Raw genomic sequence first — 27,852 nt, forward strand, 5'->3', positions numbered from 1 at the left:
TCTCTGGCTGCCCTTAAGATTTTTTCCTTCATTTCAACTTTGGTGAATCTGGCAATTATGTGTCTTGGAGTTGCTCTTCTGGAGGAGTATCTTTGTGGCGTTCTCTGTATTTCCTGAATTTGAATGTTGGCCTGCCCTGCTAGGTTGGGGAAGTTCTCCTGGATGATATCCTGAAGAGTGTTTTCCAATTTGGTTCCATTTTCCCCCTCACTTTCAGGCACCCTAGTCGGACGTAGATTTGGTCTTTTTACATAATCCCATACTTCTTGCAGGCTTTGTTCATTTCTTTTTCTTCTTTTTTCTTTTGGTTTCTCTTCTCACTTCATTTCATTCATTTGATCCTCCATCGCTGATACTCTTTCTTCCAGTTGATCGAGTTGGTTACTGAAGCTTGTGCATTTGTCACGTATTTCTCGTGTCATGGTTTTCATCTCTGTCATTTCGTTTATGACCTTCTCTGCATTAATTAGTCTAGCTGTCAATTCTTCCACTCTTTTTTCAAGAGTTTTAGTTTCTTTGCGCTGGGTAGGTAATTCCTCCTTTAGCTCTGAGAGGTTTGATGGACTGAAGCCTTCTTCTGTCATGTCATCAAAATCATTCTCTGACCAGCTTTGATCCGTTGCTGGCGATGGGCTGTGCTCCTTTGCAGGAGGAGATGCGCTCTTATTTTTTGAATTTCCAGCTTTTCTGCCCTGTTTTTTCCCCATCTTTGTGGTTTTATCTGTCTCTGGTCTTTGATGATGGTGACGTACTGATGGGGTTTTGGTATAGGTGTCCTTCCTGTTTGATAGTTTTCCTTCTGACAGTCAGGACCCTCAGCTATAGGTCTGTTGGAGATTGCTTGAGGTCCACTCCAGACCCTGTTTGCCTGGGTATCAGCAGCAGAGGTTGCAGAAGATAGAATATTGCTGAACAGCGAGTGCACCTGTCTGATTCTTGCTTTGGAAGCTTCCTCTCAGGGGTGTACTCCACCCTGTGAGGTGTGGGGTGTCAGACTGCCCCTAGTGGGGGATGTCTCCCAGTTAGGCTACTCAGGGGTCATGGACCCACTTGAGCAGGCAGACTGCCCCTTCTCAGATCTCAACCTCCGTGTTGGGAGATCCACTGCTCTCTTCAAAGCTGTCAGACAGAGTCGTTCGCGTCTGCACAGGCTTCTCTGCTCCTTTAGCTGAGCCCTGTCCCCAGAGGCGGAGTCTACAGAGACAGGCAGGTTTCCTTGAGCTGCTGTGAGCTCCACCCAGTTCGAGCTTCCCAGCGGCTTTATTTACCTACTTAAGCCTCAGCGATGGCGGGCGCCCCTCCCCCAGCCTCGCTGCTGCCTTGCGGTTAGATTGCCGCAGACTGCTGTGTTAGCAAGGAGGGAGGCTCCGTGGGCGTGGGACCCTCGTGGCCAGGTGTGGGATATATTCTCCGGTGTGCCGGTGTTACAGTGCAGTATTGGGGTGGGAGTTACCCGATTTTCCAGGTGTTGTGTGTCTCAGTTCCCCTGGCTAGGAAAAGGGACTCCCTTCCCCCTCGCGCTTCCCAGGTGAGGGGATGCCTCGCCCTGCTTCAGCTCTCGCTGGTCAGGCTGCAGCAGCTGACCCGCACGGATTGTCCGGCACTCCTGAGTGAGATGACCCCAGTACCTCAGTTGAAAATGCAGAAATCACCCGTCTTCTGTGTCGTTCGCGCTGGGAGATGGAGACTGGAGCTGTTCCTATTTGGCCATCTTGCTCCGCCCCCTTGAAATGCATTTTTATGGAGACTGGGTCTGGCTATGTTGGCCAGGCTGGTCTTGAACTCCTGGCCTAAGGTGATCCTCCTGCCTTGGCTTCCCAAAGTGTTGGGATTACAGGTGTGAGCCACTGTGTCCCACTGATTTATCAGTATTTTTAAGTAGCTTCATTTAAAGTGACTGGTTGCGTACAGTCTCCATATCTCAGTTTCCTCATATGTAAATGAGGGTGATAATAGTACTCAGGCTTTACCGACACAGTTTTGTGAAGTGCTTAAAAAACTTCTTGGTGCCCAGTAAGCTCTGAGTAAGAGCCACCTGTTACTGTGTTCTACAGATGAATGACCTTGAAATGTTAGCCACACTACAAGTTAACTTGCTGAGGTAGAACCATGCAACAGAGATTTTTAAAAAATAGACATTGAGGCAGGGAAAACTTGGGTCTTCAGTTTGGATTTGTATCTTTAAGCTACATTCGATTCTCATTCGGCCACATCACTATCTTCTCTGCATTTGTCATCTTGGCTGAATCGACTCTAAGGCTGTGACCAGCTCTGGTGCTCTGAGGTTGACTGTTCTGGAAATCTTTTATTTCAGGACACCTCCTACCTGTTCATCACTGGCCCTGATGTTGTGAAGTCTGTCACCAATGAGGATGTCACCCAGGAGGAGCTTGGTGGTGCCAAGACCCACACCACCATGTCAGGTGAGAGGCCTTGAAGATGACCTTGTTGTTTTCAAACATTGAGAAGAGGGCATTGCCAAAGAGCCTGGTGGCAGTTTTTGAGAAATATTACTTAATTGGCAGACCTTATTTGGGAAGACTGTCATACAGTCTGTTGTACTATAATACAATACAGTGTATTGTTTACAGTCATGGTGATAAAGGTAGATTTAGTATAGAAAATTTATTAAATTAATAATGCCTGGTTATTCTTTAAAACAATTTAAAGCTCATTGCTGGAATGGTGATTTTAAGTAGGTATGATTTATATATGTACAGTTGAACCTTTGAAAAAAATCTTATTGTGACATTTTTTATTCTAAGGTTAGTATATATCTTAGAGTACATAAGTGTTTTACAATCATTGGCCAGGTGCATGATGGTCATGTACCATGTGTTCACGAATTTGGTCATAGTTATTCACTTCTTCTTTTTTGTTTTTTTTTGAGACAGGATCCAACTCTGTGGCCCAGGCTGGAGTACAGTGCACAATCTTAGCTCATTGCAGGCTCCGCCTCCCAGGCTCAAGTAATCTTCCCACCACAGACTCTTGGGTAGCTGGGACTACAGGCATGCACCACCACGTCCAGCAAATTTTTGTATTTTGTTTTGTAGGGACGGGGTTTTACCATGTTACCAGGCTGGTGTCAAACTCTTGGTCTCAAGCAATCTACCCACCTTGACTTCCCCAAGTGCTGGGATTACAGGCATGAGCCACTATACCTGGTGTTTTTGTTTTGTTTTGTTTTGTTTTTGAGATAGGGTCTCACGCTATTGCCCAGGCTGGAGTGCAGGGGCACAATGATAGCTCACTGTAGCCTCAGTCTCCTGGGCTCAAGTGATTCTTCTGCCTCAGCCTCTCTAGTAGCTGGGACTACAGGTATGTGCCACCATGCCCAGGTAATTTTTATTTTTAATATTTTTTTGTACAGGTGTGGTCTCACTGTGTTGCCCAGGTTGGTCTCGAACTCCTGGGCTCAAGCAATCCTCCCACCTCAGCCTCCCAAAGTGCTGGGATTACAGGCATGAGTCACCATGTCCTGCTAGTTGTTCACAACTTTAAGATTACATGCCAAGTTTAAAATGTATAAAGATTATTCTGTGCCTCAGCATTGAAACAAAAAGTTCTTGTTTAAACAGAAAGGCATGGAATTGGGAGTAGGGCATGATTCTGGTATTAGTGAAGACATGTTAGCTGTTGGAGTAATTATTGCAATTCCATGTTTTCTTGTAAAAGAAACCACCGAGCTGTGAATGGATTGCCTACCACACAGCAGTGTAACTAAAGACAGGAGAAATTACTTCTTCAAGAGATTTTACAGTAGTAAGAGGCTAGCGTGCCTGATTTATGCACCTCATTATACTGTGGTTAAGGCATTGGGTCAGCATTTGTCAGCATTTCTTCTCAGTGTCCCTAAAGTAGAGATGGGTATTATCAGTGAAGTCTTAGATTAGATGAAATACAGTTTTAAAAAAGTCAGGGCTCTTGATTCTCCACCCACAAAAATTGTTTCTCCCCTTGTCAGTTTGGCATCGATCTTGACTCATTCCTTTCCCTTACCTATCAGCATCATTTAGCCCCATCTTTTAAGACATATCTAGAATCAGAACACTTCTCAGCATCAACTCCAGCACAGCCTGATGCCATGCTGTTGTCTCAGGGCTTTATTGGTAGCAGCCTGTTTTTCTTGCTGGGATATAATATAAAGCTGGGTCTTGATGGCGTCTTAGATTTGATGAAATATGCTGTTTATTTTTCCCCATTTTAATAGCATTATATGTTTGTAGTAGAAAACATACAAAACATAAAAACCACTAGATATTCCATCATCCACAGATAATCACTAGTAATTTTTTGGTTATACCCTTGCAGTCTTTTCACGCAGATGAGTGTGAATACACATACACTTACTCAAACGTAGATATGGGCATACTCTTATGTAACCTGAGTTTTTTTTTTTTTTACTTGACAGCTTAAAGTAATGAATGTCTGCTATGACATTAAAGTTTCTTCTGTAGCACAATCTTAAGTGTGTTTTGTTTGTTTTTTGATTGTAGGGCAGTATGTGGTTTTCTTTCTGGGCCTGAGGCTCTTTGATGGGCTGTGTCTGATGCGCTTGCCCCTGTATCCCCAGGGCAAGGCACAAAAAGATGTTCTATACATATATTTTTCTCTCTTTTTTCTCTTTTGGTAACAGCTTTATTGAGATGTAATTCATATACCATACATTTTAAACACCTATTTATAGTGTACAATTCAGCGTTTTTAAATATATTCAGAGTTGCGTGATCATAACCACAATTTTAGGACATTGTCATCACCCCAAGAAGAAACCCTGTGCCCATTAGCAGTCACTCTGCATTTCACCACAAATACTTCTGCTCTAGGCAATTACCAGGCTACTTTCTGTCTCTACGTGGATTTTTTCATTCTGGACATTTCCTAGAAATGGAATCATATAATATGTGATCTTTTGTTACTGGCTGCTTTTACTTAGCATAATGTTAAAGGTTCATCCATATTGTATCATGAATCAGTACTTTATTCATTTTTATGGCCGAATAATATTCCAGTGTGTAGATATACCACATCTAGTTTATTCACTGACCAGTTAATAGACGCTAAGTCATTTCCACTTTTTGACTATCATAAATATGCCTCTATTAATATTTATATGCAAGTTTTTGGGTAGACATATGTTTTCATTTCTCTTTGATTTCTGAGTTAAATGATAACTCAATGTCTAACTTTTAAGGAACTGATAGACTCTCTTCCAAAGTGGCTGTACCCATTTATAAATATATCTTGAATGAAAGAATTCTGTCATGCTGAAAATGCTTTTTATTCAACAAATACTCATTTAGAATATGTGGAAAAAGACAAATAGCAAAGGAATTAAAAAATTTAAAATAGAATAAATAATAAAAATGTAGAAAAAGAAGCAAAGAAAACAAATATTCATTGAGTACCTATGTGTGAAGCATTGTTTTAGGTGCTAGGAATATATCTGTGGACAGAACGAAAGACTCCTGCCCATATGGGGCTCATATTCTAGTAGAGGAGATAGACAATAAACATTATAAATAAGTACACTATGCGGTATGTTAGAAGGCAATAAGTGCTATGGAAAAAGTATAACAGGGTAAAGGGGACTGGGATTGTTGTAGTTTCAAATAGGGTAGTAATGGCAGGCCTCACTGAGGGTAGGAGCTGAGCAGATTTTAAGGAGTTTAACTGCATTGATATGTAAGTGGAGAGCATTGCAGGCAGAGGGAATAGCTTAGGCAAAGGCTCTCAGGTAGGAGAGTGACTGACCTGCTTAGTGAACAAGGAGGATCATTGGGGTAGAGACATGACACAATCTGACTTAAAAAGCTCTGTCTGGCAGCTTTGCGGACAAGAGTCTGTAGGGACAGTGGTGGAAAAAGGAGTGTGGTGGGATGAACCTGGGAGAGAGTTCTTGGCTCCACTTTCTCCATCATGTCTATGGCCTTGTTTGGCTGCTCTGTGATCTCAGAGTGCTTTTCAAGAATTATGGCTTGATTCCTCACTAGGAGCAGGTGGCTCCCCTCCTTTCCTTCCACTGTTATGCCAGGTGCATTATTCTTAATGGGGGCCAGGCCTGATCTTACCCTGTTGGAGCTGATATTCCAGGAGAGATATCGGGCAGTAAACAGAGAAATAGGTGATGCAGGGAAAAGTACAGGAGGAGAACCTCCCCCATGGTATAGGGATGGATAGTGAAGGGTCTGAGAGTGGATATGGAGGTGACATTAGAGCAAGGACCTGAATAAAGAAAGGTGTGACCCTGTAGAGGTGTGGGTGCAGAACAGAGGGAACCCATGCTGCATGAGTTGAAGGATCACCCGGAAGGTATGTATTATGTGGCATTACATCCTCAGTGGAGAGTGCGGAGAACAGAGCTATCAGCACAGTCTGTTACAGACATGACCTAGAAGGGTGTAGTCAGGCATGAAGCAGCAGCTTTGGGCTGGCTGGTACCCTGACTCATCATATATGCTCCCTGTTCTTTTAGGTGTGGCGCACAGAGCTTTTGAAAATGATGTTGATGCCTTGTGTAATCTCCGAGATTTCTTCAACTACCTGCCCCTGAGCAATCAGGACTCAGCTCCTGTCCGTGAGTGCCATGATCCCAGGTGAGTTGTAGGCCAGTGTGCCTTCTCTCATTTTGCAGTGTAGCTTGCCTTTCTGTGCCCTGACAGGACCTTCAGGGTCTGCCCTGTTGGGCAGGTTGCAGCAGAGTGTGGTGGAGTGGCTCCCAGGTGTGGGGATGATGTCATGTTTGGCTATAGAAGCAAAGAAAGATGATTTTATTTACCTTTTTCCTCTGATGTTTATCTTGGGGGTGAAGAGTGGCCCAAAACATTTTTAAAGAAAAATTTTTTGATTTCTAAGAAGCTCTTAAGTTAGCTAGAATTGGAGATTGAATTTTTTTTGGTCTGGCCTAGTCCCCATGAAGAGGTCCCTCATTTCCTTTCCTTCCCTCACCCACAAAAGGAAGAGCCATGATTCTTCCCATGGTGACTATACCTGCCTTTTTTCTTCCTAAAGTGACTGATTCCTGGGCTCTACTTAGTTGTCCTTTTGAAATAAATAAATGTAAAATGATGCAAACAGCATGCCCTTTAGGAGACATGTTTATGCATACTGCTTGTAGCCAGAGGCTGGGACAGTCCTGGGGAAGGGTGTGTTGCTGGCCATCTGGTGAAGACCTTTCCTCTTGCTGTTGGAGTCTATACACATATATGTGTATATACACGTATATATGTGTGTGTGTATATACACGTATGTGTATGTATATGCACGTATATGTGTATGTGTGTATATACAGGTGTGTGTGTGTATATATATGTATGTGTGTATATATATACACACACACACACATATCTATATATATATATGTATGGCAAGTTTCCCACTCCCTTCCCACAAAAGGTAACTGGCTCTTCCTATGTTGACTATACCTGCCTTTTTTCTGCCTAAAGTGACCGTCTGGTTCCTGAGCTCGACACAATTGTCCCTTTGGAATCAACCAAAGCCTACAACATGGTGGACATCATACACTCTGTAAGTGCCACATCTGCTTGTCTTGCCTGTCCTAGTCAGCCACTTTCATGGGTATTGTGCTTTGGCCTAGTGAGGAAGCACCGAACCACTTGGCCTTCATGTCAGACAACACAGATCGGGAATGGGGTGGGCACAGGACCAGTGGCCACTGAGTAGTGTGTTCTGGAAAGACCTAGTGGCTATAGATACCCTAGTGGCACATAGGGACTTCAGGGCTGGAGATAGGAGTAGTAAGGGCCAGCAGAGCTCAGGAGTCTTTAGAAGGCCCTCTGAGGAGCATAAATTAGGGGCCATGTCCACAGAGTCTAGAGTGAGGCCAGAGTGATCACTGTTAAGTATCTTTGGGGCCCTCTGCTCAAAGGGGTTTTGTTTTTGTAGAGAAGAGAGTACACAGAGCATCCTAGAAGGTTGGAGTGTGTGCGTGGAGGTCTGTGGGAGGCAGGAACAATTTGTACCTTTTTTTGGTACAGCGATTCCTGGGTCATTAAGTGAAGGGGACAGTGTTGGGCAAACTGTGAGGGCATCTGTAGATGGCCATTGCCTTCCTTATAGCTATACTGTGCTCTCAGTAGTCCTTGCATAACAACATGATGGCTCTCTGGTGACTCTAGAAATCAGATTCTCCCTCTTCCCTAGGGTTTGCTTTTTTCTGTTATTGTTTTTGTCTTTTTTATTCTTGTAGGCTCTTCCTGCACCAAGAATTAGCCTGAGGTATAACCTTAAGGTCTTCCTTAGGTCTTTTCTGAGCCTTTGCAGGGGCATGTGCAATCATTCTAATTTTCCCTGTATATGCAGTTGTTTTTGAGTGTCCTAGTTGTTAATGTCTGGCTCCCAAAAGTAGAAAAAGAGAAAAAAAATGAAGACGGTAAAAAGGTGTCAGCCCTTTAAATTCCTTGGAAGTCACTTCAGCTCAAAGCAGGAGAGCCTCTCGCAACAATGTGGGGAATTGTGGCAACAGTGACCACCCATCTCTTTGCACCTCTATGATCAGAAGCAGCAGTCAGCAAGCACAGATTCTCAATATTTAGAGGACAGGATGCTTTTATGCCCACCCCGGCTCCTGCAAGCTGTGTGCAAACTGCTCCAGGAACACTTGCGGAACTATCTGTCATGGAGCTGGGGTGGGGGATGGGTAGCTGCTACTGTGCTAAGAGCTGAAATTAACTCCAGTTTTCAGTCCAGTCCTTCCCCTGGAAGTCGCAATCCTTCAACAGATGCCAGAGTCGAAATAGTTCCATCAGACAGATTCTGCCAGGCAATTGTTGCCTAGGTGGGGAGACAAATTCCTGATGCTTCCTACTCTGCCATCTTCTAACTTTTTCTTAAGGTATATATGATAGCTCTTGATTCTCATTATAAAGTTTTATATCCTGCTACCGATTACATACTCTTGTTTGTAATTTTTTTCTGTCATTTATTTAGGGTTTTTAAAATGTGGTTGTATACTGTCTACGTATAAATAAGAGTTCTGCCGGGTGCAGGGGCTCATGCCTGTAATCCCAGTGCTTTGGGAGGCCAAGGCAGGAGGATCCTTTCATGCCAGGAGATCAGAACCAGTCTGGGCAACATAATGAGTCACCATCTCTACAAAAAGTAAAAAAATTTGCTGGGTGAGGTGGCTGTTGCCTTTAGTCCCGTTTACTTGGGAGGCTGAGATGGGAGGATTGCTTGAGCCCAGGTGTTTGAGGCTGTTCTGGGTTATGATCATGCCATCGCACTCCATCCTGGGTGATGGAACAACACTCCATCTCCAAAAATAAGTAAATAAATAAAGTTTTATCTTTCCAGTTATTTTACATGTCATTTCTTTCCTTGTTTTGCATTGGCTACAACTTCCTATATGTCAAATGTAATGGGGAATCATAGTCGTAATTCTGGGCATCTTTGTATTATTTCTAAGTTTAGCAAGACTGCTGTCAGTGTTTCCTGATTTGTATCTTTTTTCATGTTGAAGCTACTACTGATTTCTGTTTTAAATATTTTTGTTGTTTATTTTGTCCTTAAAGTTCTGAATGAGTGTTGAATATTGTTGAATGCACTTTCAGTGTTTTTGGAGATGATCATGTGATTTTCTTCCTTAGATCTATTTATAAATCTATCCTAGTAGATTTCCTAATACTAAACTATTCCTTCATTCCTGAAGTTGTATATTCTGTTTGCTAATGTTTTGAGTTTTTGCATTAATATTACGTGATACTAGTGCATATTTTTTTGGTATTTTAAAATCAGGTTTTGGTATCGATGTTGTATTTACTTTACTTATTTATTTAAAAAAAATTTTTTTTTTTTGAGACAGAGTTTTGCTCTTGTCACCCAAGCTGGAATGCAGTGGCGCAATCTTGACTCACTGCAACCCCCGTCTACTGGGTTCAACAGATTCTCATGCGTCAGCCTCCCAAGTAGCTGGGATTACAGGCGAGCACTACCATATCCGGCTAATTTTTGTACTTTTAGTAGAGACAGGGATTCACCACGTTGGCCAGGCTGCTCTTGAACTCCTGACCTCAGGTGATCTACCTGCCTTGGCGCCGCAAAGTGCTGGGATTACAGGTGTGAGCCACCATGCCTGACCTGTATTTGCTTTATGTATTAGTGTTCTAGGGCTGCTGTAAGAAAATACCATAAACTGCATAGCTTAAATAACAGAAACTTATTTTCTGTCAGTTCTGGAGGCTAGCAGTCCAAGATCATGGTGTTGGCAGGGTTGGCTTCATTCTGAGGTCTCTGTCTCCTTGGCTTCTGGACTACCCTCTTGCTGTGTCCTCACAAAGTCTTTGCTCTCTGTGCATGCAGAAAGAGAGAGATCTCTGGTGTCTCTTCCTCTTTTTTTTTTTTTTTTTTCCCTCAGAGACAGGGTCTTGCTTTGTTACCCAGGCTGGAGTGCAACGGTGTGACCTTGACTCACTGCAGCCTTGACCTCTGGTGCTCAAGTGATCCTCCCACCTCAGCCTCCTCAGTAGCTGGGACTATAGCTGTGTGCCACCACATCTGGCTAATTTTTAAATTTTTTGTAGAGATGGCATCTTACTATGTTGCCCAGGCTGGCTTTTCCATTCATTCATTCATTTCTTTATTTATTTTGAGACAGAGTCTCGCTCTGTCGCCCAGGCTGGAGTGCAGTGGTGTGATCTCAACTGCAAACTCCACCTCCTGGGTACACGCAATTCTTCCGCCTCAGCCTCCCGAGTAGCTTGGACTACAGGCGCCCACCACCACACCTGGCTAATTTTTTGTATTTTTAGTATTTTTAGTAGAGACGGAGTTTCACCATGTTAGCCAGGATGGTCTCGATCTCCTGACCTCGTGATCTGCCTGCCTTGGACTCCCAAAGTGTTGGGATTACAGGTGTGAGCCACCGTGCCCGGCTGGCTTTTCAAATTCTTTTCTTTCTTTCTTTTTTTTTTGGTAATGGAGTCTCACTCACTCTGTCACCAGACTGGAGTGCAGTGGCGCGATCTCAGCTCACTGCAACCTCCGCCTCCCGGATTCAAGTGATTCTCCTGCCTCAGCCTCCTGAATAGCTGGGATTAAAGGTGCCCGCCACCACGCTTAGCTAATTTTTGTATTTTTAGTAGAGACGGGGTTTCACCATATTGGCCAGGATAGTCCCGATCTCCTGACCTCATGATCCACCTGTCTCGGTCTCCCAAAGTGCTGGGATTACAGGCATGAGCCACTGTGCCAGCCCAGCTTTTCCAATTCTTAAAAAAATTCAAGTTCTATCAGGTTAGGGTCCCCCTCTTATGACCCGATTTACTTTTAATTACCTCTGGAAAGTCTCTCTCCAAATTCGCTGTTTTTTTTTTTTTTTTTTTTTTCCTCTCTTTGAGACAGAATCTCACTCTGTTGCCCAGGCTGGTGTGCAGTGGCAAGATCTCGGCTCATTGCAACTTCCGCCTTCCAGGTTCAGGCGATTCTTCTGCCTCAGCCTCCTAAGTAGCTGGGATTACAGGCATGTGCCTCCATGCCTGGCTAATTTTTGTATTTTAGAGATGGGGTTTCGCCATGTTGGCCAGGCTGGTCTCGAATTTCTGGCTTCAAGTGATCCGCCTGCCTTGGCCTCCCAAAGTACTGACATTAGAGGTGTAGGTTACTGCACCTGGCCCATATATTTACTTTTAACTCAAAAAGTATTGTATTATTACACCTTTTACTTTGCTTTTTAAAAAAGCTTCTTCTGGCCGTGTGTGGTGGCTCATGCCTATAATCCCAGAATCCCAGTACTTTGGGAGGCTGAGGCGGTGGATCACTTGAGGTCAGGAGTTTGAGACCAGCTTGGCCAACATGGTGAAAACCCATCTCTACTAAAAATACAAAAATTAGCCAGGTGTGGTGGCGCGCCCCTGTAATCCCAGCTACTCAAGAGACTGAGGCAGGAGAATCACTTGAACTGGGGAGTCACAGGTTGCAATGAGCTGAGATTGCACCATTGCATTCCAGTCTGGGTGATGAGAGTGAAACTCTGTCTCTTAAAAAAAAAAAAAGAAAAAAGAAAAAAAATGGAATATGCTAGGAACAAGAGCAGTGACTTTAGAGAGAAGGTACTTAAGAGTACACCCACAAATCAATATGGTAGTCAGGGGAAGGCATTATTTCTGGGGAAGAAGAGTACAAAGGAAAGAGAGAGGTACCTTTGGAAATAGTGAAGGGAAAATGAAGCAAGGCGGGTAAATTTATGTATCTGCAAGACATACAAAATCCAAAAAACTGAAGGACATTATGCCTTTCCCCACCACCCTCCCTAAAATTAGTCACCCATGAACTAAACTGCACTTTGCTATGCTGACAGAAGAGGGTGCTCTTGAACTAAGATTTTTGTTCATTTGTTCATCTGCCAACTTTGGAGAATGCAGGTACAAATAGTTTTCATTTATCTAAAGCTACAATAAGAAAATAAAAAGTGAGAATGAAACATTTCAGTTGATGGAACTCCCTTCACTATAAAAGTCAATCATGAAGCAGCTGACCGTGCTTCAGTCTGAGTGCAGTAGCCCCTGATAAGCATTTGAGGTTGTAAAAATAGAAAATTCAGAAACTAATGACAAAATGGAGGGAGAATAGTAAGAAGTGAAGTTAAAGCTGATTGAATTAAGAAAATGGGCAGGGGAGACAAAGTCACATCAGAAATGATATCAGAATTTCAAGGTGCTCAAATGAGAATATATTTGAATGAAAATTTAATAAGGAATATTGAAGAAAAGTACATAAATAGCCTAAAGAATGAATGAAATAACATAAAAAGTAAAAGTAGATTTTGCATTCTCACCACAAAAAAGCGAGGTCAGTGGATATGTTAACTAGCTTGATTTAGTCATCCCACAGTGTATACATATATGAAAACATGTACATTGTACATATATGCAATTACAAAATTTTAAAATACAAATACCTTTAAAATTATTGGTTATACTGTCACATCTGGGATTAATTTTTTAAAGTTATTAGTTAAATGTATCAGAAAATGACTACAATGAAAGGCAAAGAAGACTGAACATACATATAATTGGAGTGTCTGAAGAATAAAAACCAGTAGAACAGACTTAATATTTAAAACTGTAATCCAAGAAAATATTCCAGAAATAAAATAAGATTCAGATTTATATAATGAAAGAGCACACTGAGCACTTGGGAAAATTGACCCAGAATGGTCAAACTAGAGAAAATACTGATTAACTATTGGATTTTTAAAATAAGGAGAAATCCTCAGGACGTTTGGGCAGAAATCAAATGATTTTACAAGGGCAAGAGAATAAAATGGCATCCAACTTCTCCAAAGCAACACAGAAAAGCAAGGAAACAACAGAAAAGCACTTTCAGGAGGCTGAAGGAAAGAATCTGTGACTAAGGATTTTATGTTTAGCAAAGCACACCTTCATGTATTAAGACTACAGAAAACCAGTTTTAAACACCTAAGAATTGAGGGAAGTTTGCATTAATGAGGCTTTCTTGAGGAATCTACTGGAGAATGAGCTTCATCCAATCAAGAGGTAGCTGGAGAGGTTTCAACAGAAGGATTGGTAGTGATTATCTAATATACTTAATTATAATTCTAAGACTAAAACAGAAGTGGGGATGAGGGTAGAGAACAATGTGTAAGCGTTACATGTTTAGTTTCAGAAAAAAACGCAACTGAAAAATGGGAGAAGAGAGGGAAAGAATATAGCAGAATCAGCTCACTGATTACTGTTAGCTAATAGATATCACTAAAAACAAACTAGTTAATGAAAGATTAAGGAAATGAACTAAAGGCATCAAAAGGCATAATTACAAGGGTAACCACTAGACTAAAAAATACAAACATTCTTTAACACTAAACTTCTCACATAAACAGTATATATCATTGTGGATAATGATAAAGGTGAAAAATATAAAAGACAAACAAATACAGAATACATAGTATTTATAAAAAATAAGATGACAGGCCAGGCATAGTGGCTCATGCCTGTAATCCCAGTACTTTGGGAGGCTGAGGCAGGCAGATCACCTGAGGTCGGGAGTCGAGACCAGCCTGACTAACATGGAGAAACCCCATCTCTACTGAAAATACAAAATTAGCCAAGTGTGGTGGCACATGCCTGTAATCCCAGCTACCTGGGAGGATGAGGCAGGAGAATTGCTTGAACCCAGGAGGCAGAGGTTGTGGTGGGCCGAGATCGCGCCGTTGCACTCCAACCTTGGCAACAAGAGTGAAACTCCATCTCAAAATAATATGGCAGTAAAAAAGTAAATCTCATACCAATAAATATGGATGGGTATAATTCACTTGTTAAAAATGTCTAATTTATTATGGACCAACTATATTCAGTACATAAATGTGATTCAGAAAGGCTAAAAATAGGTAATGGGCAGAAACATACTGGGAGAATGGAAACAATAACATAGCAGTATTTGTGACGCTAATAATGAACAGAGTAAAGTTTAGGTATTAACCATGATAAGGACTTTTTTTTTTTTTTTTTTGGTGATATGGAGTTTCACTCTGTAACCCAGCCTGGAGTGCTGTGCTACAATCTCGGCTTACTGCAACCTCCACCTTCCAGGTTCAAGTGATTCTCCCGCCTCAGCCTCCCAGGAAGGACATTTTCAACTGCTAAAAGCCATAGGTCACAATGATAATGTAAAGCAAATCAAATATTTTTGCCACAAATAACCACCATCTTTATAAAGCTGAAACTATAGGAGATTCAACAGACTTAGGTAGACACACTAGGAGATGTATACACATCTTTGTTAGTACAAGACAGGTCAAATGGACAAAAATAACAATTTAGGAGACCTAAATAACATAATAGGTAGATCTTAGGCATCTATTTTGGACTGTACACCCTGATCATGAACAATAAATCTTATTCTGAAGTACACATGGAATATTCACAAAAGTTGATCATATGTATTAGGTCAGAAAGAAAACATCATTAAATCCCATAGAGCAAAAAATACTGTGAAACGGCATTGCTTAAAATTAGAAACTTACAACAACTGAAACAAAAGCAGCCTCCAGCCGGGACATAGATCTTCTAGTAAACAATTCTTGGATGAAAGGGGAAAATAGAAACCAAATGACAGAATTCTAAAAGGAAAAAAAGACAAAACACTGTGTCAAAACCTACAGAATATGTTTAAAACAATGAACAGATGAAAATTTATTTCCTGAAACAGTAAAAATGGGAGAAGGAAAATAAGTGGGCCAGGCACGGTGGCTCACACATGTAATCCAGCACTTTGGGAGGCTGAGGCGGGTGGATTGCTTGACCTTGGGAGTTCGAGACCAGCCTGGGAAACATGGTGAAACCCCAGCTCTACTAAAATACAAACAATTAGCTGGGCATGGTGGCGTGTGTCTGTAATCCCAGGTACTCAGGAGGCTGAGACAGGAGAATCACTTGAAACTGGGAGGCAGAGGTTGCAGTGAGCTGAGATCATGCCACTGCACTCCAGCCTGGGCAACAGAGCAAGACTCCATCTAAAAAAAAAAAAAACAGATTCCCAGCTGGAAAAGCCAGGGAAAAAAGCCAGGGAAAAAATCCTTATAAAATATTTCAGAATAAATCCATGAAATAATAAGTGTAGAAATTTATAATTTATGATGGAAATAGAAGAATAGTTGCAATTAGTAAACACTGGCTAACTTCAAAAAAGAGCAGAGTATGTAAAAGCAGAAGTATGAAGTGAAAAAGGGAATAACCATTGAAAAAGAAGAAACTTAAGAATCGTTAAGGGGCCAGGTGTGGTGACTTATGCCTATGATCCAAGCACTTTGGGAGGCTGAGGTGGGAGGATTGCTTGAAGCCATGAGTTGAAGATCAACCTGGGCAACATAGTGAGACCCTGTCTCTACAAAAATGTTTTAAGTTAACTGGGTGTGGTGGCATGCATCTATGGTCCCAGCTACCTGAGAGGCTTCAGTGTAGGAGAATTGCTGGAACACGAGTTCAAGGCTGTAGCGAGCTGTGATTGCACCGTCATACTCTAGCCTGGGCAACATAGTGAGACCCTGTTTCAAAAAAAAAAAAATTCTGAGAGACAAGATATATTGGAAAATTTGTTTGGAAAACACAGTTTAACAGAAATTGATCCCATCAGAGGTAGGAAGCTTAAATGCACCACTAAATTCTGTGGAAGGAATTATTTCACCAAAAAGCACCAGGAACTGGATTCAGTGGCTCATGCCTATAATCTCAACATTTTGGGATGCTAAAATGGGAGGATTGTTTGAGCCCAGGAGTTTGAGACTAGCCTGGGCAACATGACGAAATTCTGTTGCTACAAAAAATAAATTACGGCCAGGCAAGGTGGCTCACACCTGTAATCCCAGCACTTTGGGAGGCCGAGGTGGGCTGTTCACCTAAGATTGGGAGTTTGAGACCAGCCTGACCAACACAGAGAAACCCCATCTTTACTAATAATAGAAAATTAGGTGTGGTGGCACATGCCTGTAATCCCAGCTACTCAGGAGGCTGAGGCAGGAGAACTGTTTGAACCTGGGAAGCGGAGGTTGCGGTGAGCCAATATTGCACCATTGCACTCCAGCCTGGGCAACAATAGCGAAACTCCATCTCAAAAAAAAAAAGCCAGGCATGGTGGTATGCACCTGTAGTCCCAGCTACTGGGGAGGCCTAGGTGGGTGGGTCGCTTGAGCCCAGGAAGTTGAGGGAGCAGTTAACCATGTCTGTGCCACGGCAGTCTACCCTGGGTGACAGAGCAAGATCTGTCTCAGACAAACACTAGGCCCAAATAGTTTCATGTGGAATTTCTGAGACCTTTAAAGTCCAAATAGTCCTCGTGCCACATAAATTCTTCCAAAGCATAGACAGTAAACAAAACACACAAGAACCTTCCACAGTTTTTTAAAGAAGTATGGTATCAATACTTGAACCTGATAAAGGTAGTATTTGAGATTTCAGTTTCATGTTGCTTATCTCTTTAAAATTATATCTGTGGCCTAGTGGGATTTATTCTAGGAATGCAAGATTGGTTCTAGGAAGCCCAGTAATATACTGTATTAACACATATAGGGGAGAAAAATCACAATTATTTATATAGACACTGAAGAAAACCTTTAAGAAAGATCAATACCTATTCTTGATAGACTTCAGAAAATAGGAATTGATTAATACTTAGTGTGATAAAATTTGGTATAGACTTTTTTGAAAGCCAGCATCTCACCTAATAAAGACTAGCTTCTACTAGGATTAGGAACAAGTATAGGAAGCCCATTATTTCCATTATTATTTAACATTGTTCTGGAAATATTAACCAATGCAGTTAGCCAAGAAGAGGACCAATTAGAGACAAAAGCCTTGGAAAAGATGTCAAGTGGTAGCATAGGTGATATAGTAGTATAGTATTCAAGAAAACTCTGGAGAATGCATTATTATACTGAAACAGTACTTGAGGAACAGGATACAAAATTAACACACAGAAATCTTCATATACACAAGCAGTAACCAAGTATGGTAGAGTAAAAGCCTCTTTTACATAGCAACAAGAAGATAAAATAGTAATAATTTTAACAGGAAATGTACAGAAGCTGTTGTAGGGCAAATTTATTTTTTTAGACATGGTTTCACTCTGTCACCCAGGATGGAGGGCAGTGGCCCAGTCACAACTCACTGCAGCTTCAACTTTCTGGTCAAGCAATCTTCTCACATTGCCAGGACTACAGGCATGCATCACCACACCCACCTGATTTAGTACTTTTTTTTTTTTTTTTGGTAAGAAGAAGTCCTGCTATGTTGCCCAGGCTGGTCTTGAACTCTTGGGCTCAAGCAATCCTTTCGCCTTGGCCTTCCAAAGTGCTGGGATTTTAGGTGTGAGCCCCCAAGCCCAGCCCAGGGTGATCTTAAAAACACTTCTGAAAATCGAAAGTAGGCCAGGCACGGTAGCTCACACCTGTAATCCCAGCACTTTAGAAAACTGAGGAGGGATGGCCGGGCGCGGTGGCTCAAGCCTGTAATCCCAGCACTTTGGGAGGCCGAGACGGGCGGATCACGAGGTCAGGAGATCGAGACTAACACGGTGAAACCCCGTCTCTACTAAAAAATACAAAAAACTAGCCGGGCGAGGTGGCGGGCGCCTGTAGTCCCAGCTACACGGGAGGCTGAGGCCGGAGAATGGCGTGAACCCAGGAGGCGGAGCTTGCAGTGAGCTGAGATCCGGCCACTGCACTCCAGCTGGGGCGACAGACCGAGACTCCGTCTCAACAACAACAACAACAAAAAAAAAAAAAAAAAAGAAAACTGAGGAGGGAAGATTCCTTGAGCCCAGGAGTTTGACACCGTCTTGGACAACATAGTGAGACCTTGTCTGTACAAAACAAAACATAAAAGTAGACTTGAACAAATGGAAAGACATTCCTTGTTCCTGGGATTAATGTTATGAAAAAGTTGGTGGTTCTTAAGTTGTTGTATAAACTTAAGGCAATCCCAATAAACAGTTTTTAAAAAATAGAACTAGATAAGTTTATACAAAAGTGCACATGGAAAAATAAAAGTGCAAAATACCTAAGAATATACTGCAAAAGAAAATCTGTAAGTGGGGACTAGCCATGTTTTATATTACAGCATCCTATAGTTAAAACTGTGGTACAGGCACATAAATAGACCAGTGGAATAGAATAAAAGAGCCAGAAATAGACTCAAGTACGTACAGAATTTTAGTACAGTTACGCGTTGCCTAACGATGGGGATATGTTCTGAGAAATGCATCATTAGGCATTTCTTTGTGCGGCATCATAGAGTGGTCCATCACAAACCTAGATGGTATAGCCTATTACACACCTAGGATCTATGGTGTAGACTGTTGCTCTTAGGCTGCAAACCTGTACAGCATGTTACTGTACCAGACACTGTATACATTGTAACACAATGGTAAATATGTATCTAAACATAGAAAGGGTACAGTAAGAATAGGGTATTACAATAGGGCCACCTTCCTATAGGCAGTCCGTCATTGACCAAAAACCTCATTGTGCAGTGCCTGACTGTATATGATAATGATATTTTATCAAATCTCAGGGGCAAAAATTAGCTTTTAATAAATGATGCTGGGGCAACTGACTAGCCATTTAGGAAAACATAAAATTAGATTCATGCTTTACACCATGTACAAAAATAAACTACAAATGGGTCAGAGAACTAAATATAATCTGTGAATCCATACAAGGACTAAAAGAAAACACAGATGAATTCCTCTGAAACCTTAGGGGAAGGTTTAGAAATGCTTTTGAACTGTAACTCAAAAACTAGTTTCAGTGAAAGACAGACAAAGCTGACTGTAAAAATTTTAAAACCCCACTCTTCATAACAAAAAACTATAAACAAAATCAAAAGACAACCAATATGTTAGAAGAAACTCTTTGCAACATGTATCCCAGAGTATGAATATTCTTAATAAGGAGCTCTTCCGCTGAAGGATTAACGACCAAAATTGATAGAAAAGTGGGCAAAAAGCCACGAATGGATAGCTCACAAAAAAGATATAAAATGGACCTTAAACATGTCAAAAGATTTTCAGCTTTATAATGCTGGAAATACAAATTCAAATTACACTGAGTATTTTCTCGTTTGTCAGATTGGCTAAAAATAAAAACCCTGAAAACACTTTCCATTGGAAAGTCAGTGGAGAAGCGGGCACTCTTGTGCATTGCTGGTAGGGGATTCTGGTGTTATCCAGGACTAAATTAGCATTTGCCCTTTGACCCAGCAATCCTATTCCTAGCAATTTACCCTGAAGATACACTTCCCACCATACAAAATTATAGATGTACGAAGTTACTACCATTACATTGTCATTTGTAATTGTGAGATACTCTAAATAACCTAAATGTAAATTTTAAAATAAGGTAAGCCGCATGTAGATTGGTTGAATAAACTTTGGTACATCACACAGTACAGTACTATGCAGAAGTGAAAAAGAATGAAGATCTCTATGAATTGATAGGAAGTGATTCCCAGCCGGGCACGGTGGCTCACGCCTGTAATCCCAGCACTTTGGGAGGTGGAGGCGGGTGGATCCACGAGGTCAGGAGATCCAGACCATCCTGGCTAACACCGTGAAACCCTGTCTCTACTAAAAATACAAAAAATTAGCCAGGTGTGATGACGGGCGCCTGTAGTCCCAGCTACTCGGGAGGCTAAGGCAGGAGAATGGCGTGAACCCAGGAGGCGGAGCTTGTAGTAAGCCAAGATTGCGCCACTGCACTCCAGCCTGGGCGACAGAGCCAGATTACGTCTCAAAAAAAAAAAAAGGAAGTGATTCCCAGGATATATTAAGTGAAAAAATTCAAAGTGCAAGAGTGTCTACACTGTTACTTCCCGTGTAAGATAGAAGGGTAAATTAAAAGATACAAATGCAAGCACACGCATAATACATCAGAAAATAATGAAATTAATAACAGGGTAGGTGGGACTAGAGTGGAAGGGATGGGGAAGGAACACTATTAAACTATTACTATTTTACATATTAAAAAATAAAATCAAGACTGGGGAAAACCTTTAAAATGAAATACAAACATGGACCTGTTTTAAATGAATGACTTTTGAACATATATTTTGACTATATACCTTTAATCTAAAGACCGAAATAGCTGTAAAAAAATTCTAGTTAGTAGGTCTGTTTTTTGTAGCTGTGTAAGTTAGCAATTCTGAAACCATTTTCTCTGTATTTGAGGATCGAATAAATAAGTACATTTTGAGGGTAGTGGCAGCCAGATTCTGCTATTGGAGAAGGGAGTTGTGAATATGGCAAGAGAAAAAAATCTAGAAAGAACCCTATAGTTGCATTGGAGTAGAATTAAGATTATCAGCATGAACTCATGGTTTTTCATATAGCTGGACTTTGGACGTTTTAGAAGGAGTCACACACACCCCTAAAAGGAACCCAGGCCTTTTGGAGAAATGGCTGATTGTGGGGCTGGGGCAGGAAAAAAACCAAGATGAACCAGAAAGTAAGATAATTCCAAAATGTAAGGTAGTACTCAAAGAATGTTGGGGACACTTTAGAAGGACACAGGAACCAGCATGAAGGAACTTTGGTAAATATAGGACAATTTGAACATAAAATGATGGTGAAAGATTATAATCCATAGAATAAAACAATCCATAAGTTCATACTGATACCATATAAGTAAATGGGAAAGGCAAAGATCTTTCTTGCAACAGATGCCAGCTAAAATGGAGAAGTAAAGTGGAATTGGAAAACTCACCATTTGGGCTGGGTGAGGTGGTTCACACTTGTAAGGTGGGCAGATTGCTTGAGCTCTGGAGTTTGAGACCAGCCTGGCCAACATGGTGAAATCCTGTCTCTATTAAAAATACAAAAATTAACCAGGTATGGTGGCATGAACCTGTGGTCCCAGCTGCTTGGGAGGCTAAGATGGGAAGATTGCTTGAGCCTGGGAGATGGAGGTTGCAGTGAGCTGAGGTTGCTCCACTGCTCTCCCACCTGAGTGGCAGAGCAAGACCCTGTCTCAAGAAAAACAAAAAACAAAACAAAAAAAGCTCACCATTTGGCAGCTACCATGACAGTAATGAGTCAGGCAAGAATCATGGCTGCTTTATGGCTGCTAGGATGCTAAACCTAGTGGATGAAGAACTAGATTAATGATTAAAGTTTGAAGAACAGGATTGTATGTAGTCTCAAAGTATTTCCTCACAAAATTCTTATTAAATTGGAGAAATAGTAACTTTACAAGGACACCTGCAGATATCACCATCATTAACGGACAAATCAACACCTTGTGCCACTTGATGAGAATGTTCCTTCTGTGGTGTTCCCACGGAAAGGCTTAGCTCAAAATTACACATGAAGAAATATCAAAGGAACCCAAATAGAAGGTATGCTTTACAAATTAACTGGTCTGTTGTCTTCAAAGATGTCATGATTATGAAAGACAAAGATAGAGGGGGAAAGTTAAAGGAACCTAAAGAGACATGACCACTATAAGTGCCAGGTGATCCTGACTCAGGTTCTGTACCAGAATTTTGTTGCCTGTGCTGCTATAATGGATACTATTGGAACAACTGGCAAACTTGAATAATGTTATGTAATAAGAAATAGTGGCCGGGCGCAGTGGCTCACACTTGTAATCCCAGCACTTTGGGAGGCCAAGGTGGGTGGATCACGAGGTCAGGAGATCAAGACTATTCTGACCAACATGGTGAAACCATCTCTACTAAAAATACAAAAAAATTAGCTGGGTGTGGTGGTGCGTACCTGTAGTCCCAGCTACTCTGGAGGCTGAGTCAGGAGAATTGCTTGAACCCAGGGGGCAGAGGCTGCAGTGAGCTGAGATCACGCCACTGCACTCCAGCCTGGGCAGCTAAGTGAGACTCTATCTCAAACAAAATTGTGAACTGGGTACAGTGACTCATGCCTATAATCTCAGCACTTTGGGAGGCTGCGGCGGGTGGATTGCTTGAGCCCAGGAGTTTGAGACCAGCCTGGGCAAGATAGCAAGACACTGTCTCTACAGAAAATACAAAAATTAGCTGGACATGGTGGCATGTAGTCCTAGCTACTTGGGAGGCTGAGGCGGGGGGATTGCTTGAGCCCTGGAGGTCAAGGCTGCAGTGAGCTGTGATCATGCTATTGCACTCCAGCCTGGGTCACAAAGCAAGATCCTGTCTCAAAAAAAAAAAAAAATAGTATTGTGGTAATATTTATTTCCTGATTTTGATAATATCACTGTAGTTGTAAAAAAAAGAACGTTCTTGTGTGTTTATGTATATAAAAGAGTAATGGTTGGGCACGGTGGCTCATGCCTGTAATCGCAGCACTTTGGAGGCCAAGGTGGGAGGATTGCTTAAGCCCAGGAATTGGAGACCAGTCTGGGCAACATAGCGAGACCTTATCTCTACTAAAAATTAACTGAGCATGGTGGTGCACAGCTGTGGTCCTAGCTGCTTGGGAGGCTGAGGGGGGAAGATCACTTGAGCCCAGGAGATCAAGGCTGCAGTGAGCCATGATTGTACCACTGCATTCCAGCCTGGGTGACAGGGGGAGACCCTGTCTCAAAAAAAGAAAAAAAAAAAAAGCAAAATAGTTTGTAGTAAAATAATAAATGAAGAATCGGGGCGAAGGGTATGTGTACTGTTCTTGAATTTTTAATTTTTATTTATTTTTGAGACAGAATCTCCCTCCGTTGCCCAGGCTAGAGTGCAGTGGCACAATCTTGGCTCACTGCAACCTCTGCCTACCAGTTCAAGTGATTCTCCTGCCTCAGCCTCCCGAGTAGCTGGGATTACAGCTGCCTGCCACCACACACGGCTAATTTTTTGTGTTTTTAGTAGAGATGGGGTTTTGCTACATTGGCCAAGCTGGTCTTGAACTCCTGGCCTCAGGTGATCCACCCACCTCGACCTCCCAAAGTGCTAGGATTATAGGAGGGAGCCACTGGGCCCGGCCTGACATTTTTATTTAGGTCGGAAATAATTTCAAAGTGAAAAGGTAAAGTTGTCATAAAAAATCCCAAATTCAAATAGGACTTTTAAAACAACTTCATTGGTGTGTGCATCCTAGCAGCAGTTGAGGTTTTCTGTACCATTTCTCCGCAGCAGGGAGGAGGTGCCGCCTCTGCCTGTTGTCCTTCCTTGGAGAACCTGTGATAGAGTTGGAGCTGTCTACCTCTACCTCTGTAATAGAAATGTCATTCTGTAGTGTCGTTATATCTTATACTTGCCTTTATCATTTTGAACTCAAGGAAATTTATTCCTGCAGGTTGTTGATGAGCGTGAATTTTTTGAGATCATGCCCAATTATGCCAAGAACATCATTGTTGGTTTTGCAAGAATGAATGGGAGGACTGTTGGAATTGTTGGCAACCAACCCAAGGTGGCCTCAGGTAGGATGGAGAAGCTCTTACAAGCCTTGGTTGTGGGGTTGGAGGCCAGGGAAGCCTGGGTCCATGGTGTCCTTTCTGCCTTTTGCCTGTTCTTCAGACATATGACCAGAAGAAAAAAAATCTAAATGGTTCCTATAAAAGCTACTTTTTTTTTTTTTTTTTTTTAAGACAGGATCTTATCGTTGTCCAGGCTGGAGTGCAGTGGTGTGATCTCAGCTCACTGGAACCTCTGCCTCCCAGGGTCAAGCAGTCCTTCCACCTCAGCTTCCTGAGTAGCTGGGACTACAGGCACATACCACCATACGTGGCTAATTCTCTTTTTTTGTGTTTTTCCTAGAGATGGGGTTTTGCCATGTTGCCTGTGCTGGTCTCGAACTCCTGAACTTAAGTGATGCCCCCACCTCAGCCTCTGAAAGCGCTGGGATTGCAGGCATGAGCCACCACACCCGGCCTATAAAAGCCACTTTTAATATCTCAAAATGCTCCTTTCATACCCTTTTCAAAGGTTTATAGGAAACTTACATTCTTAGTGTATAAGGTTTTTAATTTTTTAGGGGTCAGTTTTCTGTTACCCCCTACCCCCAGTTAAATATATGACTCACCCACTAATCCACGAGCTCCATGAGGACAGGGGTGGTGATGTCTTATTCACAGGAGTATCTCCAGTGCCTTCAACAGTGCCAGGTACATAGATGGTACGTGACAAGTTAATGGCATCTTACCATGTCTGTGCCCCACAACTTTCTGGTGATACGGCCAGACCTGAGTCACAGCTGTGAGGGAGACTCTTCCATGGCTGTTCTCTGGGAGGGATTGGGAGTGCTGGGGTGGGGACTGTGAATACCACTTCTCACTATTTTTCCTCTTAGATTTGTTTTGTATCCTTGTTTAGGAAGTATCTGCCTTTCTTCATGACCCAACCTCATCTTTTATTTCTGCCATGGAAATGTTTTATTGTCTTTAGAAAACTGTTTTGGCCGGGTGTGGTGACTCACGCCTGTAATCCCAGCACTTTGGGAGGCCAAGGCGGGTGGATCACAAGATCTGGAGTTAGAGACCAGCCTGGCCAACATGGTGAAACCCTGTCTCTGCTAAAAATACAAAATTGAGCCTGGCGTGGTGGCACACGCCTGTAGTCCCAGCTACTCGGGAGGCTGGGGCAGGAAAATCACTTGAGCCGCGGAGGCAGAGGTTGTTGCAGTGAGCCAAGGATTGTGTCACTGCCCGGGAGGCAGAAGTTACAGTGAGTTGATCACGCCACTGCATGACAGAGGGAGACTCTGTCCTCACCCCCCCCAAAAAATTTTGTCATGGTAAAATATATATAACAAAATATGTCTGTTTGGCCCATTTAAAAATTGTGCAGCTGCAGTGATTACATTCACAGTGTATGCAACCATCACCACTATCTGTTTCCAAACATTTTCATCACCTCAGAGACTGTGAACCTGTTAAACAATAACTCACTATTTGTCTCAGCCTCCAGCCTTTGCTATTCTAAATCTACTTTCTCTATGAATTTGCCTATTTTAGATATTTCATATAAATGGAATCATACAGTGTTTGTCCTTTTATATCAGACTTATTTCACTTAGCATAATCAGGCTTATTTCATTTAGCAAGGTTCATCCATATTGTAGCATATGTTAAAACTCCATTTATTTTTATGGCTGGATAATAATGTGTTGCATGTATATACCACATTTTGATGGATTGTTCATTTGTCAGTGGACACCTGGGTTATTTCCACCTTTGGGTTACTGTGAATGATGCTGGAATAAACACTGATACATAAGTATCTGTTTGAACCTCAGTTTTCACTTTTTCTGGGTCTGTACCCAGAAGCAAAATAACTGGGTTATGTGGTAATTCTAGGTTTAACTTTTCAGGGGACACACCATGCTGTTTCCTACAGTGTCTGCACTGTTTTACGTTCCCACCAGCAATGTGCAAGTGTTCCAGTTTTTCTACATCCTTGCCAACACTTACTAGTTTTTAAAAATAGTAATCCTAATGGATGTGAAGTGAATAGAATTGTGTTTTTGATTTGCATTTCTCATCAACATTAGTCTTGGTGAGCATCCTTTGCTGTGCTTATTGGCCATTTGTGTATCTTCTTTGGAAAAATGTCTATTCAAGTCCTTTTTCCATTTTTTAATTGTGTGTGTTTTTTGTTGTTGAGTTGGAATTCCTTGTATATTCTGTATATTAAACTTTTACATATGACTTACAAATATTTTCTTCCATTCTATAGGTTGTCCTTACACTCTTTTGATCCTGTCTTTTGATACACAATTTTTTTTTTTTGGAGACGGGAGTCTTGCTCTGTTGCCCAGGCTGGAGTGCAGTGGCCGGATCTCAGCTCACTGCAAGCTCCGCCTCCGGGGTTTACGCCATTCTCCTGCCTCAGCCTCCCGAGTAGCCAGGACTACAGGCGCCCACCACCTCGCCCGGCTAGTTTCTTTTTGTATTTTTTAGGAGAGACGGGGTTTCACCATGTTAGCCAGGATGGTCTCGATCTCCTGACCTCGTGATCCGCCCGTCTCGGCCTCCCTAAGTGCTGGGATTACAGGCTTGAGCCACTGTGCCCGGCCTTAATTTTTTTTTTTTTTGAGATGGAGTCTTGCTGTCTTTCGCTCTGTCTCCAGCCCAGGCTGGAGTGCAATGGTACAATCTTGGCTCATTGCAATCTCTGCCTCCCCAGTTTCAAACCATTCTCTCACCTCAGCCTCCCAAATAACTGGGATTACAGGCATGCGCCACCATGCCAGGCTAAGTTTTGTATTTTTAGTAGAGACAGGCTTTCGCCATTTTGGCCAGGCTGGTCTCAAACTCCTGACCTCAAGTGATCTGCCCACCTTGGCTTCCCGAAGTGCTGGGATTACAGGTGTGAGCCACTGCACCTGGCTGAAAAGTTTTTATTTTTGATTAAATCTAGTTTCTGTATTTTTTCTTCTGTTGCTTGTGCTTTTGTTGTCATATATAAGAATTTAAATTCAAGGGGGTGAAGGTACGTTCCTGTTGTTTTTTTCTAAGAGTATTATGGTTTTAGCCCTTACATTTAGGTTTTAATTTTGAGTTAATTTTGTATATATGAGATAGGTGTGCAACTTCATTCTTTTGCATGTGGAAATCCAGTTATTCCAGTACCGTTTGTTGAAGAGATAATTCTTTCCTCATTGAACAGGTGTGGCATGCTTGTGGGAAATCAGCAGGCTGTGGGTGTATGAATTTGTTTCTGTATTCTTAATACTATTCTATTGGTCTGTATGTCTGTCCATATTTCAGTGTCACACTAGTTTGATTACTGTAGCTTTGTATATGTTTTGAAATTGAGAAGTGTGTCTTCCAACTTTGTTATTGTTCTTAGGATTGTTTTAGGCATTTGGGGACCGTCTGTGTTGTCTCTTCCTGTCCTTGAACCTGGATTCTCTCTCCGTTTGTTTAGTTGTTGTCTTCCCCTGATTATTGAGGTATAATTGACAAATAAAAATGGTATCTATTTAAGGCATACAATGGGATTATTTGATATACATATAATTTATCAAGTTAATTAACAGGTTCATCACCTCACGTAGTTACTTTTTTGTTGTGAAAACACTTAAGATTCACTCTTATGGCAAATTTCTGGTATACAATACAGTATTATTAACTGTAGTCACCATGGTGTACATCAGATTCCCAGAACTTACGCATTTTCTAATTGAAAATTTGTGCTCTTTGACCAATATCTTTCTTTCTTTCTTTATTTTTTTTTTTTTTGAGACCGAATCTCGCTTTGTCACCCAGGCTGGAGTGCAGTGGCGTGATTTCCGCTCACTGCAACCTCTACCTCCCGGATTCAAGCGATTCTCATGCCTCAGCCTCCTGAGTAGCAGGGACTACAGGCACTGGCCACCATGCTTGGCTAATTTTTTTTTTTTTGAGAGGCACTGGCCATCATGCTCAGCTAATTTTTTTTTTTTTTTTTTTTTTTTTTT

At 41.9% G+C, this 27,852-nt stretch overlaps 1 protein-coding gene across 2 annotated transcripts in view; it reads left to right on the forward strand.

The window, feature by feature from the left end:
* The window catches only part of PCCB (propionyl-CoA carboxylase subunit beta), a 95,650-nt gene that overhangs the window by 56,963 nt on the left and 10,835 nt on the right, over window positions 1–27,852 (forward strand). For both annotated transcript variants that reach the window (XM_023187908.1, XM_023187909.1), the window contains 4 exons: window positions 2,315–2,423; window positions 6,479–6,599; window positions 7,449–7,530; window positions 23,749–23,872. In XM_023187908.1, the coding sequence (XP_023043676.1) occupies window positions 2,315–2,423; window positions 6,479–6,599; window positions 7,449–7,530; window positions 23,749–23,872 (436 nt within the window). The remainder of the gene's footprint in view (window positions 1–2,314; window positions 2,424–6,478; window positions 6,600–7,448; window positions 7,531–23,748; window positions 23,873–27,852) is intronic.

Source organism: Piliocolobus tephrosceles, chromosome 2 (assembly GCF_002776525.5).
Source record: "Piliocolobus tephrosceles isolate RC106 chromosome 2, ASM277652v3, whole genome shotgun sequence".
NCBI lineage: Eukaryota > Metazoa > Chordata > Mammalia > Primates > Cercopithecidae > Piliocolobus > Piliocolobus tephrosceles.